The sequence below is a fragment of the Glandiceps talaboti genome, chromosome 9 (genome assembly GCF_964340395.1).
Source record: "Glandiceps talaboti chromosome 9, keGlaTala1.1, whole genome shotgun sequence".
NCBI lineage: Eukaryota > Metazoa > Hemichordata > Enteropneusta > Spengelidae > Glandiceps > Glandiceps talaboti.
In genome coordinates, this window is record NC_135557.1 from 20,536,908 (window position 1) to 20,559,395 (window position 22,488).

At 35.8% G+C, this 22,488-nt stretch overlaps 1 protein-coding gene across 1 annotated transcript; it reads right to left on the reverse strand.

Annotated features, from left to right (window-relative positions):
- Positions 1–1,876: 1,876 nt before the first annotated feature.
- On the reverse strand, positions 1,877–21,493 carry LOC144439700 (uncharacterized). Its single transcript, XM_078128936.1, has 11 exons — positions 21,241–21,493; positions 19,229–19,324; positions 15,021–15,186; positions 14,335–14,489; positions 13,108–13,309; positions 12,561–12,721; positions 7,912–8,043; positions 7,090–7,386; positions 6,432–6,719; positions 5,959–6,096; positions 1,877–4,994 (listed from the first exon to the last, which is right to left on the reverse strand). Exons 2-11 carry the CDS (start codon positions 19,293–19,295, stop codon positions 3,934–3,936), a joined length of 2,667 nt encoding a protein of 888 aa, XP_077985062.1. The 5' UTR covers positions 19,296–19,324; positions 21,241–21,493; the 3' UTR covers positions 1,877–3,933.
- Positions 21,494–22,488: the final 995 nt, after the last annotated feature.

A 22,488-nucleotide genomic window follows, 5' to 3' on the forward strand; every position in this document is an offset into this window, starting at 1 on the left:
AAACGAGAAGCCATTGTTGACTATTGAGGTAGCAAATGAGAATTGTGTAAAGCCATGTTGTCTTTGTGTCAGCTATTTACAGTTAACTTGATTACCCCTTCCCCGTTAGTATTCATTCCTTCGACCTGAACCTGGAGTGCTAGCATGACGAGAGACATTTACGGTGCATATGGACTCCTAAAATACACAGTACTTTTATAGCCCGAGGATTGATTTTAGTCAGTACCTTTCTGTATAATTGCGGCTGTTACTGAGTATAAGAAAGGTGATATTTGAGATGAAAACAAGTGTCGTTCTACTTGAGATACTGTGTATTGGTACAGGAACGTATCAATAGGTGTTGTTTGCCAGTTGTACCGTACATGTTGTCACGTCATTCAGCCTGAAATCAAGCTTTTGCTTTTAAAGTGGTGCCTCATAGGGTGACATGACACGTCGTATCTTCTGGACTGTGGACTGCTCGTCTATGTACAAGATGGCAGATTGACAGGACGGCAACATGTTAATTTACTAATTGCTTGACAGCTTTTCCTTCTTCTCGTACTTTCACCACTGACAGTAAACACGATAATTATATCGATTGGTTTTTTTTCACCACAATAGTTGTTACATCACCATCATTTGATTGACCTCGATTGGAGCTCTTTGTGTATTACCACAGTTTAGTGTTGTGTTCAGGGTCAGGAGCAAGCTATCTAATATTGCAATTAACAATTGGTACATCATCAGTGTAGTTCTAGTTCGATAAGTGGGGTTATATAATTTGACACATCATTGCTATATGCATTCAATATATTACATTTCTTTTCAGAGAAGCTTGCCCAAGCTGTTAAACGAACTATCAGTGCGCGTGATCACAAGGTTTCATTTGAGATAGACACAAAAAAGATACTACAAAAACATCAATCACACAGTGTGGACTCTTAATTTAGTTAATGATATAAACAGTAACTGCATGAAATAAATAGTCCAGTTGTTGCCGACCATGGATTTTGTTTGAACTTCAAGGAATTATACCAGCGTGTGTATTGTAATTGTAGTAGTGGGCATGTTGTTACTGTTTATATCATTAATTAAATAAAGTGTAAGTTATGTCTGTGTGTTATCTTTATTGTGTTTATCTCAACATGAAACCTTGTGATCAGGCTCACTGATCTTAATAATTTATTTAATAGCTTGGGCAAGCTTCTTCAAAAAGAGCTATAGTACAGGACTACATAGAACATGTCTTCAGTCCATACATGGTCCTGTTTGTGTTTGCGAGGGAAATTTTCAGGGTTATAAGTGTAAATAATTAATTTGTGTTTTAGATTATTAATTACAGAAAAGGGATATGAAGGATACAGCATTACAGCATAGTTGTATGATTTCATAAATGTTTGAGAATTACATTTATCAACATTTGTTTATAGTCTTTGTACCGTGTGTTCATCACAAAGGTTATTTCTATTGTGACAGTCCAAGTTGTTTTAAATCGTCTCCTGAATAAAGTTCTTAACACTGTTGGAGGATAAGTTGCATTATTAAACGTAGACACACAATGAAACACACACACAGGGACACACACAGACACAGACACAGACACAGGAACAGACACATACGTCATACATACATACATACATACATACATACATACATACATACATACATACATACATACATACTTTCATGTACATACATACATACATACATACATACATACATACATACATACATACATACATACATACATACACACATACACACACACACACACACACACACACACACAACTCACACATTCTTGACGCCATGCTTATAAGTATCATTTATTCTTTCTGTATACAAATCTGTAATGTGACGAATCGATTCACAGAAAAAATATTAATTATGTTTTATTTTATTTTCTTGGTTTATTTACAGATAGAAGTATTAAAATACCTGCTGTACATCTTGAACGAGAAGATATCATTTTTTTTTTACAAATCTTACAAAATATAGAGTAAAATCGTGACAAATTCTACCCTCCATTGAAACAACTTTAGTGTCAATGTCATGACAGGCCACATAAATTTGGTTAGAAAAATAAAAATAATAAACTAAACTACACTAAATTAAAATAAAATAAAATAATACATTTCGTGAAATCATTTATAACAAGGCTGAGGCTGCCTCCTATACTGCAGACACTCAGAACAGTAAACATATATATAAATTTACAAATACATCAACAAAGCATCTCAACTTACTGTATCATACGAGTTCATTAAAACCAATTATGTTATGTCAGTAATTAATGATTCCTGAAGTTATCACAAGGAGTTAAACTAAATTGTAATACTATTTCAAGTGGTGTTATTTATAAACAAAGAAATTCGTAGACGTTTGTATAATGCGTAGAAAAAAAAATATTTGGATTTGTAATTTATTTGGAAATTACTAGACTAATTGTTATGTTTATCAAATCATTGACTAAAATTTTGCGATTAATTTTTCAAGTATAATAATATTATGGAAGCTGTTTTATCCTTCTTTGGCAATTCCCATTAATGTAAAGTACTGTACAATGTGCATGTTGTTGGTTTTTACTTAATACTTAGGAAAGGAATTATAGCTTCCTGTTTTGTTATTGAAATTTAATAAATCAGGTAATTATGTGGTTGGTGGGTTAGTACAGTCACGTGCATTGTAACTACCAATGAGTGCCCATCCAGGGATTGGCGTGTTGGTACGTCACATGCAATGTAACTGACAAATGAAATGTCTATCCAATAATTGGTGGGTTAGTACAGTCACGTGCGTTGTAACCAATGAAATGGCTATCCAATGATTGGTGGGTTAGTACAGTCACGTGCAGTGTAACTACTAATGAGTGCCCATCCAGGGATTGGCGTGTTGGTACGTCACATGCAATGTAACTGACAAATGAAATGTCTATCTAATGATTGGTGGGTTAGTACAGTCACGTGCATTGTAACCAATGAAATGTCTATTCAGTGAATTCCAATTCATTCAGGAAATTCAAAAAATACTATGTAAGCCTTAGTGGTTACATTTTGTAAAAGAAAAAATCAAAAAATATTAAACCACTGGCGTCATTTCCATTTTGCATTCTTAATAAAAAAAAATATTCCACCTAAATATTGTTATTTGTTTGAATAATTACTTTTAGATATTGTTATTGCTTTGTTATTGATATGATTTCATGACTATAATAATAATAATTAATAATTGATAATGTATTCGGGGTTGACCTATATGAAGCAATAGTGCACCTCTGTTTATGTAAGTGTGGGAAAGTCAAACCATGACTGTACCCATCTTTGGTTGAAAATATTAACATTGCTGTGATTGGTTGAAATCATTCCTATACCGTTGTGATTGGTTGAAACTGTTAATTAATATGCGATTATTCTAAATTATGTTTTACATTACTAGGATTGGTCGAAATTATTTACATAGAGTTGTGACTAGGTGAAAGCCAAATTCAAGAGAGAAGTACTGTGACCAAACATCTTGTGGATAGATACAGGACAAATGACATACGTGGAGATTAGGCCAACATGTTACAGTGTACAATTTAAGAGCTAACGATTCTGATTGCCTTTATACCAGTGGAAAGACAAATACACAAGTGTGAAAAAACACTGTATTTTATATTACAATATGTACAGAATCAGTTATGTGTTTAATTGATTGGAAAATTCCAGACATAGGAAAATAATCAGAATGCGCTAAAAATATAAATATATATAAAACCATAATGAAGCATAAGGTAGCAATATCCGTTTTGACCTATGACCTTTCTGTCCAATCTAATCGAAATATTACAAGGTTTTGTTCCTAGTCGGGCAATTGTTAGTCTGCTAACTAGCGTGTCGTACAGTTAGTGTTTGTAATCAGTGTGTCATGCCTCAGACCTTAGTGGTCTGAGTTCAAGCCACATGTAGTTCATCAATCGTCGTGTGGAGAGTCATGTCTATCACGTGATTTCCTGTGGCGCTTATGTCTGTCACGTGACCTTTCCCCGCGCTTATGCGATCTTCGCCTCTCTTTCTCATCGTCAACCTCTGTAGTCACAAGATCGGAGTCGTCTGTTTTACGTATTTTCATTTCCAATTCGTGTTTCTCGAAGTTGTCTGATACTGGTGGTACATGTGCTGGTGCGCTCCGTCCAATATCGCTATCCTCACTATACTGATGACGTGAGTCTCGATGGTGACTTGATCTGGGACGATGACGGCGACGTTCTCGTCTGCCATCCCTGCTGTCATCACGTGAACGGCGGTGGTGACGTCTTTCTGAAGACGACCGACTACGGCGGTTTGAAGACGACCGAGGGCGGTCACGGTGTTCCGAGGAAGAGTTGTGGGGATCGTCTTGATCATCATCGACAGATCGACGTCGGTGGTGTTTTTTATGCGAGCGACGCACGTGTTGTTTATCTGGTGTTGGTGAACGAGGTCGGTGGCTTTCAGGTGTGGGTGATCGGGGGCGCTCTCCATCTTTATCAGGGTCATCAAAGCGTCGACTTCTCTTTGGAGACTTTGATGGAAGTGGTTGTGGTGTTTCATAGTGATGGTTATCATCATTTGATGGAGGTGATCTATCTGAGGTATCTGTTTCGTGACGAGGACTTCCACCATTCACTGCATTCACAACAAAATGGTCTAATACTCTAGGCTTGTCACTATAGGAATGGCTCTTTACTGGTTTTAGCTCCTGTGGACCAATCAGGTTATGCCTCTTCTTTTTCTTCTTGTGTTTCTTGCTTTTCTTAATATACACAGGCTGTTCCCGACGTAGATCCAAGTCTGCGGTCTGTGGGCGACCTCCTACGGGGGTGTGACTCCTAACTGGCGGAATAGATAGACTCTTACTGACTGGTATTTCATTGTCGATAGTATAAGCTGTGTTGATTTGTCCGTTGGTGTACGCTACATCCGGGTTACCTGCAGCTACAGGACTTGGCGCCATTTCAGCTCTGTCTTCATCTTCAATTATTTCTTCATTTGCTGTCAACGAAAAGATACCAAAATGTCAATCATACAGCAAATACTAGTATCAAATTAAATTTAGTTATGACACACAAATGTGAAAGTTTAGTTTGTATTGCTTAGGTTGCAAGAATCAAAAGAAAGTAAAATATAGTTACTTGGGGATGGTAAATTGGAAACGAATACGACATTTTCATCCGTCTACTGTGGACTTTGATCAATGCAATGATTTCATTATGCCGTGGTACTATGTCTCTTTGGATTTACCCTTCCATAGAAATGGTATTTGTCCGAAAGTTTAGTTATATATTATAAGAAATGGGCTGTGTTAAGATAAATTATATCAATATCTATATATGACAACTGCCAATACACACACATCCACACACATACACACACACACATACACATACACACACACACACACACATACACATACACACATACACACACACATACACACATACACATACACACACACATACACATACACATACACACACACATACACACACACACATACACATACACACATACACACACATACACATACACACACACATACATACATACACACACACATACACATACACATACACACACACATACATACATACATACATACATACATACATACATACATACATACATACATACATACATACATCCACACACACACACAAACACACATATATACATACATACATACATACATACATACATACATACATACATCCACACACACACACACACACACACACACACACACACACACTGCACTGCACTGCACAATGATGTATATGGTATTATATATCCATGTTGTACCATGATACACAGTTTTGAAACCTGTATTACATTTTCACTGTTTATCATAAATGTTTCATACTTTCTCCTAGATAATTACACCAACTTTCAGGATTATGTTTGAGTAATTTGAAGTAATATATATCATATGACATGAATGTGAGCTACGACTACTTACATAGTGGTTCTTTTTCCTGTCGCTTTTTCCACCACAGACAATAGAACAAGACCAAACTAACTATGATGACAATGATCACTACTATCACTATGGCAATAACGATAACAAGGGATAGCTTACTCCAGGTTCCTCCTTCCCCTGAAAGAAAATTTAGGAGAGATGGTTAAAAATTTGACTGTAAAGAACGTCCTCATCAGTCTCCTTACATTTGTTTGTTTGTGGAAAGGGATAAGAAGAGCGCCTCAACGGTCGATCTCTCAGTCTAGTTAAGAGTGGGTGCCTATCGATCACACATTGTTGTGTGCAATATGAATTGATTGCATATTATCACATTACTTCTGTGATTGTCATCAAATTAATATGTTAACCAATATTGTTCGCTTGTTCTTACACGTGAAACGGTTGACACTGCAGCGAGATTTAAAGGCTTGCGTTAACAGAGAGAATTACTGTGAATTGAAGCAAAAACTCACCAACTATTTCGATCTTCGCAGTCGCAGATTCGGTGTAATTGGCGGTAGATGCTAAACACTCAACCATTGATTCGTCCATGTCTTTGGTAATATTAGCTATAAATAGTACTGTGCTGTTAAACAGTAGGTGAAACCGTTCGTCTGTCGATGTATCAATCTCTTCGTTATCAAATGACCAGACATATTGAAGAACTCTCTCAGTGCTAGTTACTTCACATGTAAACATGCCTTCATCTCCTACCTCCTTTTCTAGAGTTGCAGGTTGTATCTCAACCACCACTTGTTTCGCTGTATAAAGAAAATATACAAATGAAGTTAATATTATTCACTTGTAAAACATTATTGCTGCATGATCTTTATTTTTTACAATGAATAAGAGAGACATAGACATTTTTAAATGGGGGACAAGCTGGGGGGACAAGCTGAGTTTTATGTTTTGGGCGAAACATTTGCTGCATATTTAAAAGTTCCATGTAATATTCTACTTACTGAAGCATACATAGCCATCACGGTTTCCAGACTAACCCTGTGCCTTTGTATAATGGAAAAACTAATCAGGGTTGTACCTATGTATGACGAAACACTAGCTCTGTCAATTTAATGGTTCCGATTAAGATATGCAAGGCATTAGATAGAAACAGTGAGAAAAGTCACGTACATTTTACACTCAGTGGTGAGAATGAACACATCTTTGGTTCGGAGTAAGACAGGTGTGTTGAGGTGCAAGTAAACAGCGCCCCCTCTAAGTTATCATCCACAACAAAACTGAGGTGGCTGCTTATCCCATTCTCGGTTTCAGTGTATGTTGGTTCAAGGTTTTCATCATCTCTACTCCACTGTAAGACTGCTGCAGGATTGCCACCATTAGAATAACAGGATAACACGACAGTTTGACCTCTGATGACGTCACCTGTCATTGCACAGAGTGGATATTCCTCCCCAGGGCCAACTAAGCCTATAGTGACAAAGAAGTCGCTACATCAGCATGACAGTAAGGAAGGTGGGCGGGAAAACCTACCACTGTGAATGGGTTTGATTTTCATCTACGTTTTAATTCTAGAATTTGCCAATATCAGTGTAGTAGATAGGAAGCAATTATTTAGTTGTTGACAATAACAACCAGCCAAATTTCCATCACTTAAACAAGCAGAAGTAAGCATTTGTTTTCAATCTAGAGAAAATGAAAGGTTTTCATTTGGATATAACTACTAAAACTGACAACAGATGTCCACCCACTCTGACAGACACAACATTAAAGAAGACACGATAAACCAAATACATGACTGAGAAGATTGGCATAGATTTAAAATATGCATCACGTGAGTATAGTTTTTATATCAAATTAATCATGTATATGACAACCCCATTCCTCATCCTATTGGTTTATTTTCATATTTTAACCTTTCATTGACCTTTCAATCAATTGTGGAAATGTTTCTTTCGAGACAAACATGATTTTTGCGCACGCATTTTCACATACCTTGTGGTTGGGTAGTCGCCGCTGGTGGTCTGGTTGTCACTCTAGCAGGTGTTTGTTCCTTGGCTGTGGATTGTTCCTGGACTGTTGTAACTGCCTTGGTTGTTATCTTCGCTTGCGTAGTTGGAGTAGTAACTGCATGAAAGGGAGTCAATAACTGTCAATATTCAATTGATATACAAAACTAAGTCATGTTTTCATTGCGTATCACTTGAAATCAGCATCTGATACAGCGCAATGCAGGTTACCGTTCACTTGCTCTGTTTGATACAACCATGCAGAAACTGCACATGTTACAGTGTCTTACTACATTATGTCTAAATTGAAATGTAGTGCCACCATGAAGATATCAGCTGCAGACATCCATATATTGACGTCAACGTCTAGTTAGAGTATATCTAAAATGTATTCAGCTTACATGAAGCAATAAATTGCGATATTGCCCTTTTAAAGTGTAGAATGTGCAATGTCTTATATATTTCTGTGTGATTGTATCAAACTGGGTGAACAGTAAACTGCAACGCGCTGTATGACATTCTCCTGCATGATTGGATAATATTTGGTCCGTGGAAATCAATAATAAAGAATATAAGACATGCTGTAATACTTCATTGACCCCTGACCTCGTCTGTAAGATACCACGTGTTACAATTAAATGTTCTATCAGCAATTACTACTCTACGTGAAAGCTGTACCAGCTGCTACTGGAATATTTCTTGATATAATTGAGATACAATGACGTAATCATAATATTGTACACCCTGCACAGTAGTGAATCACATGATGTGGGTAAACATATTTGTGTAGCAATACACATAGTATGGTGCAATATAAATGATTTTGGGGTCCGCACCCAATAACCAGCACCCCAATGAATCCCGATTTCAACTTATTACTATACTAATTATACATAAAATAGATCTCTAATTGACATGTACAATGTCTAATTATTGGTATTTTTAACATTTTTCAATGAATTTATTGCTGGTTGTCTGATAAAAAATAATGGCTCAGTTGCAGCTTGTGAAGCCTGACAAGAACTTGGAAAAGACATGACGTATCTTACAATCTACATCTGTCCTACTCTATCTTAGAAAAAAACATGAATGTACTTTTCATGATTCAGCAGGGCTTTTGATTCATACATCAGATTTGGGTGTGTCACACAAATACATACACAATAGACAAACATCAAGGCAACTACAGCCAATTTCACCTAACCTCACCGAAATGTGGCACAAAAAGTAATTGTATCTTAGTTCGTACGATACTGGTAGATAATGACAGCTCTTCAGACAAACCGACTCAATGCAAATGAAAATAAACTTGTAGCACATTGTTAGCACATTGTTACCAATTAAATCATTGAAGTATCGGGATATGTATACATTTTAAATTGTATATAGTCCACTGCAGTAGGTTGCAAAGTAACTGCTTGATAAGTTGGCAACTGTATTTATTTTCATTTGTAGTCAGTCAGCATGTATAAAATGTTGTCCTTATCTACTACTATATGAACAGAATCAAAATAAATTTGAGACACACACTGTTTCAATGCGGTTAAGTGAAATTGGTTGTATTTTATGCAAAAATTTACACAAAGACACACAGAGTAACTACAGTCCCATCACCATAATTTCTAAGTATATTCTGTATAATGACTATAGCAGTATCATCTATATCCTACCTCCATTGACTGTAGATCTAGCAGCTAGGGTAGTTTGTCTAACAGCAGCAGTTGTACCAGCAGCAGTACTGATAGCACTAGTGGTTGCAGCAGGACTTGCAATTGCAGTAGTAGGAACAGTAGCTGAAGTGGGTGGATTTTGTGTTGAAATGGTGATGGTACTAATGGGCAGTGTAGTCGTAGCTACAGTGGTAGTTTTAGGTTTAGTTGTCACAACAGATGTGAGTTTAGTTGTCACAACATTGGCAGTGGTGTATGGTGTCGATTTATCAGCAGTGGTGGTGGTGGTGGTTGCAGCAGGGATTGGTGTGGTGGCAAGTGGTAGAGTTGTGATAACTTTGGTGGTAGCTGGAACAAGTTTGCATTGCAGAGTTAAGCGTGCGACCAAGCAGGTTGATGATAATCGCTTTGACATGTACAGGTTAAGGATGGAGAAGCTTATATTTAAAGCAGAGAGGAGGAGTGATTAGTCCAAAAGGCTCTCGCAATTGCCAAACACAATTATCTCATTAACCCACTTTAACGCATATTATATCATGGTTATATAAATCAATTAGCCCAGCATCAATCACAATTTCCACCATTAGCAAATCAATTACTGTCATCACTTGCATCATCAACCAATCAACTGTCATCACTTACATCATCAACCAATCAACTGTCTCCACTTCCATCGTCAACCAATCAATTGTCATCATATCCATCATTAGCCAATCAACTGCTATCATCAACAATCAACTATTATCCCTAACATCATCAGCCAATCAACTATCAACACTTACATCATCAACTAATCAAAATCAACTATCACCACTTCCATCATCAGTCAATCAATTGTCATCACTTCCATCATCAGCAAATAAACTATCATCACTTACATCATCAACCAATCAATTATCATCACTTACATCATCAACCAATCAATTGTCATCACTTACATCATCAGTAAATAAACTATCATCACTTACATCATCAACCAATCAATTGTCATCATATCCATCATCAACCAATCAACTATCATCACTTACATCATCAACCAATCAATTATCATCACTTACATCATCAACCAATCAATTGTCATCACTTACATCATCAGTAAATAAACTATCATCACTTACATCATCAACCAATCAATTATCATCACTTACATCATCAACCAATCAATTATCATCACTTACATCATCAACCAATCAATTATCATCACTTACATCATCAACCAATCAACTATCATCACTTCCATCATCAGCCAATCAACTATCATCACTTACATCATCAACCAATCAACTATCATCACTTACATCATCAACCAATCAACTATCATCACTTCCATCATCAACCAATCAACTATCATCACTTGCATCATCAACCAATCAACTATCATCACTTACATCATCAACCAATCAACTGTCATCACTTACATCATCAACCAATCAACTATCATCACTTGCATCATCAACCAATCAACTATCATCACTTCCATCATCAACCAATCAACTATCATCACTTCCATCATCATCAACCAATCAACTATCATCACTTGCATCATCAACCAATCAACTATCATCACTTACATCATCAACCAATCAACTGTCATCACTTGCATCATCAACCAATCAACTATCATCACTTCCATCATCAACCAATCAACTATCATCACTTCCATCATCAGTAAATAAACTATCATCACTTACATCATCAACCAATCAATTATCATCACTTACATCATCAACCAATCAATTGTCATCACTTACATCATCAGTAAATAAACTATCATCACTTACATCATCAACCAATCAATTGTCATCATATCCATCATCAACCAATCAACTATCATCACTTACATCATCAACCAATCAATTGTCATCACTTACATCATCAGTAAATAAACTATCATCACTTACATCATCAACCAATCAACTGTCATCACTTACATCATCAACCAATCAACTATCATCACTTGCATCATCAACCAATCAACTATCATCACTTCCATCATCAACCAATCAACTATCATCACTTCCATCATCATCAACCAATCAACTATCATCACTTGCATCATCAACCAATCAACTATCATCACTTCCATCATCAACCAATCAACTATCATCACTTCCATCATCATCAACCAATCAACTATCATCACTTGCATCATCAACCAATCAACTATCATCACTTACATCATCAACCAATCAACTGTCATCACTTGCATCATCAACCAATCAACTATCATCACTTGCATCATCAACCAATCAACTATCATCACTTCCATCATCAACCAATCAACTATCATCACTTCCATCATCAACCAATCAACTATCATCACTTACATCATCAACCAATCAACTATCATCACTTACATCATCAACCAATCAACTGTCATCACTTCCATCATTAAGACATCTATCCATACTAATTAGATTTATATGTGTATCAGATTCTGTTATCTACCAGAAAATGTTACAATATTTTTGAGTATAACTGATGTTAGCAATTACATATAGATTTGTAGACCTTTGACCACCTGTTATTACCACCAGGTTATATTTTGCGTTAAATCGTGTATATCTACCACCACCACCACCACCACCTCCACTACCACCACCATCACCACCACCATTGAAAGATATTATTGTTAATAGCAACAACAGTATTAGTAGTAGTTATGCTCTGTTAGTATTTTATGTTATTAGTAGTAGTAAAAAAAATCGTTCATTCATCCAGTTGAAGTTTATTTTGATGTTGTTGTCATCATCATCATCATCATCATCATTGTTGTTTTTTGTTATTATCAAGCTGTTGTTGTTGTTGTTGTTGTTGTTGTTGTTGTTGTTGTTGTTTCAGGAAGCTCCAAGTGTGGTCGTCGTCTTTCTTGCGACTACTGCAGAGTTGTAAATTTTAACATTGAACATAGTGTTGTTGTCAATATTGTCATTTTTTAAAAGTTTTTTGTAAAAACAAATGTTACCTTGTGGAACTGTTACAGTCAGTGTGGCAGGATTTGACGTAATAGATTCTATGATACCCTGTACATCAGCGAAACATAAATACTCTCCCTCATCACTCGATTGGGCATTGGTTATTTGTAAATTATATTCTCCATTTGATTGATCACCTGTGATACTATATCTGCAAAAAGAAGAAAATAAAAAATTGAGTCTCTGTAACGGTCCATGAAGTTTGAAAATTAACAAAAGAGTTAATAAACACTCGAGGCAGAGTTTTCGATTCTTGGGCGTTAATTCACTCATTGAAGTAATAGTGCAATCAGGTCAATGCGATACACTTGTATCTGCTATTAACTTGAATGATTTGGGTGCTGCAATATAGCAACTTAATAACTTACTCAACTTTTAAAATCTTGAAAAGAAGCTCTTCTGCACTTGACATGTGTTTAGTTTTATTGGGGATTTCCTGCAAAGGTTTATGGGAAAACCTCTGTTGAGGACACCTATAGTACTCTCATCTTTGTTTTGATACTCTTTGGATCTATATGGAAATCAAAGAGTACTTACCTGGCTGACAAAGTCGCCTCAACGATAATTGTCTCAACACTGAGTACTTGCCCAGTATTTTGCTTCAGCCACAGGAGATCGCCAACTTTGTTGTCGACAGCACATTGTAACACAGCTGTGTTACCTTCGTCTACTGTCGTGTCTTGTGGCTCTGTTCGAAATGATTGTGGTGGTGATGGCGTACCTGTTGATGGTTGTGTAGCTAGTAGAAAAAAACGAAAATACCAAATAAGGTAAAAACTTATATGATACAACGGATGTGATTTTGTATAAAGCAATTGTCAGTCTCGATAATTTTTTAAATATTTCAAATTTATATTGCTAGGAACCATATCTGTCACTTTCTGATAAAACAAAGTTTAAAACAAATTAATTCAATTTTTTTATTCCATCGATTCGATTCATCCATTCTATTCGATTCACTTCACTTCACTTCACTTCACTACACTACACTACACTACACTACACTACACTACACTACACTTCACTTCACTTCACTTCACTTCACTTCACTTCACTACACTACACTACACTACACTACACTACACTACACTACACTACACTACACTTCACTTCACTTCACTTCACTTCACTTCACTTCACTTCACTTCACTTCACTTCACTTCACTTCACTTCACTTTAATTTAATTTAATTTAATTTATTTTAATTTAATTTAATTTAATTTAATTTGATTCAGTTCATTTCAAATTAATCCAATCCACTTCAAAAACCAAAACTTGTTTGGGTCTTTGTAATCCTTAATCATAAATGACGGGAGTGTAGATGCATAATTATAGAGAAGGGATATCGCTATCGTTCACTGTGATGCCTAACTTTACTCTCCAGTTTAGAATAATTGAAGTGTGGAATCTTACCTAACTCTACTCGCAGGTACATATACACTTGCCTAACTGTGCTATTGTTAAGCACATACAGCCTTGCACTGTATTTCTTTGTACACTTTGCTCTAACATAAAGCACGGCGATGCCTAACTCCACTATCCTGCATGTGCAAAATTGTGCCTAACTCGACTTATATCGGGACCTATCCAAGACAGATGTACAATGTAGGTGTGCAGACATACATCTTAAGGTTGGTGTTTCTATATTTTCTATATTTGATTTGTTGTTGTTGTTGTTGTTGTTGTTGTTGTTGTTGTTGTTGTTAATAATAATAATAATTCTGAATGGCTGATGTCATACTAATTTACATCAACAAAACTTACTTGTTAATACTGTGAGAGTAACTCCAGGTGTAGAAGTGGCAGCATTACCACCACCTTGAGCTAAAATACAATAATATGTACCAGCGTCATCTTCTTGTAAATCACTAAGTGTTAGAAAATATTCTCCATTGGATTGGTCGCCAGTAATTGAATATCTGTAGAAAAGAAACGAATTGGTTTACTATACTAGTGTCGTGTTAGTGTTGTAGGGAAGGGTTACGATGATACTTTGTGTCCTACTCACACACACACACACACACACACACACACACAAATAAATACATACATACATACATACATACATACATACATACATACATACATACATACATACATACAAACACACAAATAAATAAATACATACATACATACATACATACATACATACATACACACACAAATACATACATACATACATACATACATACATACACACACACACGCACAAATAAATAAATAAATAAATAAATACATACATACATACATACATACATACATACACATACATACACACACAAATACATACATACATACATACATACATACATACATACATACATACATACATACATAATATTGTCACATACAGACAGACTGACTGTCTGTCTGTCTGTCTGTCTGTCTGACTGACTGACTGACTGACTGACTGACTGACTGACTGACTGACTGACTGACTGACGACTCACCTGTCAACATTTAGTAAAACCTCGGTATCTCGACTTATCAATCGACCAGTTCTGATCCACATCAGCTGACCCGTTTTATCAGAAGATGCACACTGCAATGTGACTGAGCTGCCAAGGAAACCAGACGCGTCTGAAGGTGTGATGTCGAATGTCTGCTGACCATTCACTGTAACAGACAAGGAGTATATTAATGACAATCAAACTCTCATAAAATCTAATTTATTGATTACTGTAGTCTGAAATCTCAACAAAATACCCAATCCTCATCCGTATGGCCACTTTAATATCGATACACCGATTAGTAGTTACGGCCCGTTTCAAACTAACGTTCACCTAATCTGTCTGATACAAACACCCAGAAACCGATAAGGAACTGCATATTCTATACTATAAAGATTACAAAATCGAAATTTCTTGCTACATTTTGCCTATTATAATGTAAACCATTTAAACGTGCTCCAGACGCACGCCCTCAAAGTCTTGACGTCTGTATGGTGGTACGTTTGTAGTTCAATTTCATTTCATTTAGACAGAATGTTGCAAGAAACTGTATTCATTCAATCTTGCTAAATTTAAGTTACATTGTATCATGTGTAGTTTCGTATTGGTTTCGGCGTGGTTGTCTCAAACAGAGCCAGTGAATGGTAACTTAAAACGGGCAGTATCATCAAATTTGCGTGATAATCGATCACCGGTTGTGGATCAGACAAAGTCCTCCATGTAGTCCTGAGGTAAAACCTTAATTTTGTTGCAGTGTGTATATAGTGTACAAAGGCAATGTAGAAACTAGGGCAGTCTTTACTTTACATAGGTACTAGATTTAAAGGTCTTTTGTCATTCTGTCTACTTTAGTAGAGAATAAATGAACATAAAGGCAAACCGTGGTACTTCTTTTTTAAAGAGTTTTATTCAAACTTAAGTCAAATCCATATCTACATTCGCAGAGTTTTAGTACTCCAGAGAGTAAGTGGTGAATAGCGCTCTCTCGTGTTGGCAACTCGCCAGTTTTTACCCTAAAGCTATGACCCGTGCGTTGAACTCTACACAAATCTGGCATCGATTTTTTATATTCAACTACAAGATATATGTACTTTTTTGAATTCATCATTTTCAATTAGCTTAGAGTTAGTGACACGTAACATATTATCAGTCAGCTTTTCCGCAAGAAAAATATGCGAGTATGTTTTGTTTTTTTATCGTTCGGTAGAACAGCCTGTGATAAATTATGGTTTTTAGCTTTGTGTAGAACGAAGCTGAGAGGTCAGGAAATTACTCCTATGCATAGCAACAAAGGGATAAATGGAAACGCTCATTTCACACGTGATTTCCACCGTGAAATGATGAGATGTAAAAAATTAACTAGCGTTTTATTCGTACGTTGCTCAGTACCAACAGAATATACGATTCCAATAAGCCTTCTTGATTTGCATTGTTGGGTATTTATACTGTACGGTATAGTAGTGGTGAATGGAAGCAGAGATTGAATGTAGTCAATTGTTGGAGTCACCACAGGATTCTTAAACAAAGACGGGTAATTTTGTCACATTTCATACGTTGGAAATGAGTCAGCGCCGAGCTAGAAGTGATATATTTTATTCCATTTCACGGTACCATCACCGTCTGATAAAATCCATTGTACCGACACAGCATCGTTTGCACTTCAACAATAACACCGTCTTAGATGTATTAGTTGTTTATGTGACCTCTAGAAGATACCCAACCTTCAAATATCGTGACCTTTGACCGCCATTGTAAAGCTACGAACTCCACATGTGAATGTCACAGCTAGATATATATACACACACAATACACCTATGATCAATTCAAATAAGTCGACAACAATGTTGTGTTAATTACAGAAACTTACAGAATAGTTGAAAAATCAATTACAATTAGTTGAAGACAACACTTTTAATTATTGAAACTCACAGAGGCAAAAATACATCAATCAATTATTGATAGAACGCACCAGTAGGTAATTTATTAACGTTCTATTTACAATTTTAAGAAATTCGGTATTTTATTGATTATGTTCATAATAATATGTATGAAATTTTCAATCAGTTTTTACATAAAATGTTGTAGAATGGTGAAGTCAGTGAGATTTTCAATCGCTAAGTTCAAACAATTGTTTTCAATCGATCAATTCATTGAAAATATACATTTATCTTTTATGATATAAAAATAATTGTAATCTGTCTATCCAGCATTGCTAACGTAATATTAACTGACATGTCAATGATTTATGGTTATGCAAATTGATGCAAATTAATGCAAATGTAAAGGAACTCATTTTATAACTGTAATATGAGATAAAGGTATGAGAACTAAATTTAATTTAGAAGACCACTCAAATCACCTATAATCCGGATTAAGATTGCATTAATCTTTATAGAACACAACGTGATCGATGGATGATAAATTATTGGGGAAATATACTTGAAGGGATGTAATTAGAATGTATTGTGAATCTACTTTGTAAAATGTGATGTATTAAGCCTCACATTGAAAATACTCATTCAGGTGCTTAAGTGGTCTAAGATTTCAGCCGTGTATTCATTCACAGTTGATTACAAAGTGTTGTGAAATCTGATTGTGAGACGGTGTTGTAAAATGTCTGATTCCCTATACATGCATATTTAGTATGGGTCTGATTTATGAAGCGCTTCACTTGGCAATTTTTTTAACAACAATGTTTATGTTTTATCTACGTATCGCTATGAACACCTTAGATTATTTCCAAGTTGTGTGCAGCTACCGAGGCTGATATACGGAAACACGTGTTTGAAAATAGACCTATGCAATCTATAGTTCTAACGAATTTACAAATTTACGAACTCTTCAATGTTGAAAATTTGCGTTCCAACGTAATTTGTTAAGTTCAATCAGTCAGACGATAGAGAATAAATATTGCCGGGGAAAATAACGGACTTCAAATATTTCACTATTACGTATAGTTGACAAAAAAGGCATAGTGGGGAGAATTGATATCATTTAAATATTCAGCCAATCATCTGACTACTATAATTAATGAAGACAGAGGAGAAGTAATTGCCAATTCTGAAGGTTCAATTATATCGTGTGAATTAATATTTAAAGAAACGACGCCATCTTTGTTTTCAAATCGATCGTGATCGGGTTCTTAAATGCACAACTACATATTTAATTATATATACTGACTTGGCCCTTGCCATCCGACATTATATTTTGTATATATACACAGTTGATCATTTCCTTCGCTATAAAGAAAAACTTAATTAAAATGGAAAAAAAGATAGTATTTTAGAATAATATGAATGGGATCGCTACGAGATTTCGATATTTCGTAGAACAATCTTTCATTTTCTTAGGTGTACATTTGCGAATCGCCTACGTCATTTTGGTTTGAAATGATAGAATAACACAGTAGAGGATAATTTACAACGAAAGTAGTTTTGCAGTCTGTACACGTCTATTAGACTCGCTCTAGATCTATTTCTCATTTATTGACGAGTCTGAGACAGTTCACTTTGAGAGAACGTTGATAAATGATTTTGACCTGTCAGTGTGACAGAGTTCACCATTTCTGAGATTTTCAGCCACGAACATCTTATTACGACATTTTGTTCATAATGAGAACCAAAGCTTATAGTATCGATGTACCATTTTTTGTTACAAACTGTATCACATATTTCCATGATAAATTGAAGACACAAATGTATCAATGTTGTAGTGTCATTGACTTAACGATAATAATGATGTAGTCTAGATAAATACATGAATAAATGTAAGGTGTTTATACTAATAATGGAAATGAATGTGACCACTCGGATTTTATACTATTTTTTTATACACATGGATATGATACGCACATACATACATACATACATACACACACACACACACACATACATACATACATACATACATACATACATACATACATACATACATACATACATACATACATACATACATACATACTATGATGTGCATTCATAAAGCAGACAGACAGACAGACACAAACAATCACAGATGTGTATATATGTGTGTGTGTGTGTGTGTGTGTGTGTGTGTGTGTGTGTGTGTGTGTGTGTTAACAGACATGTAGTTTTTGCATAGTCAGCCTGCTAGTTTTTGTTTCTCTAAGGCAATGATTTGAGATCAGTTCACACCTATGTTTATCAAGCCAATTATTGAACAATTCGATATTTGATTTGAGTACTTACCACCAAACCCCATTAAAGAAGTTACCATGGCAACGAGTAGTAGGTGACAAAGAGTTCTATTTGCCATGGTTTTAGCGTTTTCGACTGTCCAGTATTCTAAACAAAAAGAGAAAATAACAAGGCGGTCAGTGTACACTGTACGTTAGATATATATTATAGATTACATCGACTTTCACAGTGTGCGGTTTGATCAAGTCGACGAAGCGATCACGTATCAATATAAATGGATAAATCAAAGTTACCACACAACTCAACTAATCTTATTTTATTGATATTGATATTTTTGACCATTTTCTAACAATAAATTCGTAGTAAACATTCATTCATATGTTTTGGATTTTTACTCGTGTTAGTAAATCGTTAAATTAGGTATGCAGAAAATCCAGTTTACCTCGAAAATCGAGACTAAAGGATTACATTAGCATATTCATTTGTTTTATTTCATTCCACAATTTTCTCCACTTTGGATAGCGACATGGTAATTTGATTATGGAAAGAAGCAAAATGCAAAATGATGAACGAGCGTGTTTATAGTAAACTGATGACATCATAATGACATGGTGAACAAATAATTCATGTATTTTATTCACTACTAGCAGTAATATCTCGGTGAAATCTTGTTTTCCTTATCTGTGGTAAAATACTCGCTGCGGGTAACACGTCGTTTGCTGTTGTTCACAAATTATGATTCCTAGCCAGAAATTCTTTTCAGCTATAAACGATTGATTGTATCGGTTCTTCATATTATAGAGATTGTACACCAGTGTTTGTCTCAATATGTTGTAGAGATGGTACTGATTGTTTACAGCAGTCCGACAAAAACACTGTCATACTAATACGTCATTTGACGGTGGAAATCTACTATGGTAGTACTTCATTTTAAATCTAATTCCTGGCAGTAACATCTGGCAGATAGTATTCACATCTTATCAAGCACTAGTCAATCACATCTCGTTGCTTTCAAGTTATCTCCATACAATCTGTCACATTTTGACCGTTTCCAAGCCAACAGTGGTTGTTTTGATTATCATTTTGGAGATCTTTTAAATTTCTTTCTATGCTACAGACGTGAATTGTATTGTTAGTGTAAGGCTTGTCCTGTTTGAATTGACTGTGTAGTGTCAATAGGATTGTCTATTGCACACAGACAAAGCAGAACCACCATTTCAATAGATTTGGACATAATGGACGTCTTTTTTATTTATGCTAACAACCAACGAATTCCTGTCGTCTTCACGAGTACACTCTACTCTATAACAACCATATTTGAAATGGAGGAAGAAATAAACCAACAAATTTCGTATCGACGTCGATTATTTAGGATTCACATTTATGTAAATCATCGTATTTTTTGAATTCTACGATTAGTTGCCGTTATGTCACTTCTACAAATATATTACCTTTACTTGAGTGCATACCATAGATTTCAAACATGCTGTCGAGCCGTATAGAATCTACATGAAGGTGTTAGTACCATCGATTCTATATAATATATGCCTATCTAGGTACAGGTACCACCCGAGTCTTTGTGTATGAAACCCTACGCATACACAAGTTACGAAATATACATTTCGATCGATACGAATCAATGAATCATCATTCGACACGGGTAAGCGAAAGTCGATCTGTCATGCCTAGACAAAGTAACAACACGGCATAGCCACGGGGTCGTAAAAAATGCGTTATTATTACTATGGTGATGCGAAAAATAGAAATAAGAACGACCGAGTAATACCAGTTATAACTGACACGCTACGACAGCTAAATTTGCAAGACACGTAGAAGAAACGGTTAATGACCGTTTCTCAGTGCAAATACCGATCTATTGTCTTTTAACGCACGTTCATCAGTGCAAGTACCGTGCTGTCTCAGTGTTGTGAGTTGGTGAAGTATCGTACTATTGTATTACTTCGTGGTCTTTTTAAAACATGGTCACCTCTATGCAATCTTTTCTATAGAATTCAACAGACTGACCTTGTAGCCAGGATATGTGAAATGGTTGTGACACCTACCTTGCGTATTAAATTAGTGGCTATCTTGTGTACAACAGTGTCTGTCTATCTATCCACGTTTAAAGCACAGCAACTCCGTTCGTTCACTATTATCTAGATTTTCAATTCTTCTGAGATTCAGGCTGTATTCTTGGTTCAAAACTGCATGTTTACTGTTACTAATCCATGGTTTAAATATCCGACGTACTCAGGTTTGTTTAGTTGTGTATCTAGCACCTACCGGGTCATGTGTCGTCTTACAGCAACGCTCGCTTTTAACTATCGCTTTTGAATACGAAGACGTTTGAAAACTTTCTATGACCTCATTAAACCACACCCACGCATGCGCAAAGAGAGCCAATCAGGCTTCATCAAGATATTGTCGTCATGGGGACATCTTGTTTTTTTGTTTATCCATGGACCCTGCAGTGAGGTGTGCCCTTTGTAGGTGGATGTGAGTAAGAGTTATCAATCAATCGAAGATAGGACACACCCAATGTGACATTTATAGAAAGTTACTTCACAGATCGATGCTTGTTGTGATCTATCTTGTACTCTGTACTAGAAAGGGATAAGGACTGCTAGAGGAAAGTGTGATTTCTCAAATTGACAAACACACATGACATCTCAACTTGATGACAGTGTAACAGTGATATCCTGGGCAATGATATCAGCCAGACAAACTGATCACACTTTCAATAGAAATATAAATGTTGGGGAACAACTAGTTCACAATGTATCACATCAGTAAAAAAAAAGAGGGGGCGGTCAAACTGCAAAATTCGTCCACATAAAGTTGTGTACACATGATCGCAATAGCTTTACAAGTTAATACAGCAAAATGGCTTACAATATGTACGTAAGGGCGCCCCCTTCCGTCACTTACAAAAAATGGATGAATTGACACCTTCACACACACCCTTGCTCTGGATTGAACATAGGAATATCTCAGATTGTAAACTTACCATCAAGTATATTTAAAGTTGTCTACTTCACATCGTATGTATCGTATCGTATGTGCCTTCATGCATGTACGTACGTATGTGTGTTATGTGGAGGACGGGCTGTTTTCACTATATTCATGTACTACAGGTTATCAATACTCAACAATGTGTCTCTCTACCAGAAATAATATATATTTACATACACGAATACATACATACATACATACATACATACATACATACATACATACATACATACATACATACATACATGCATACATACATGCATACATACACGCATACATACACGCATACATACATACAT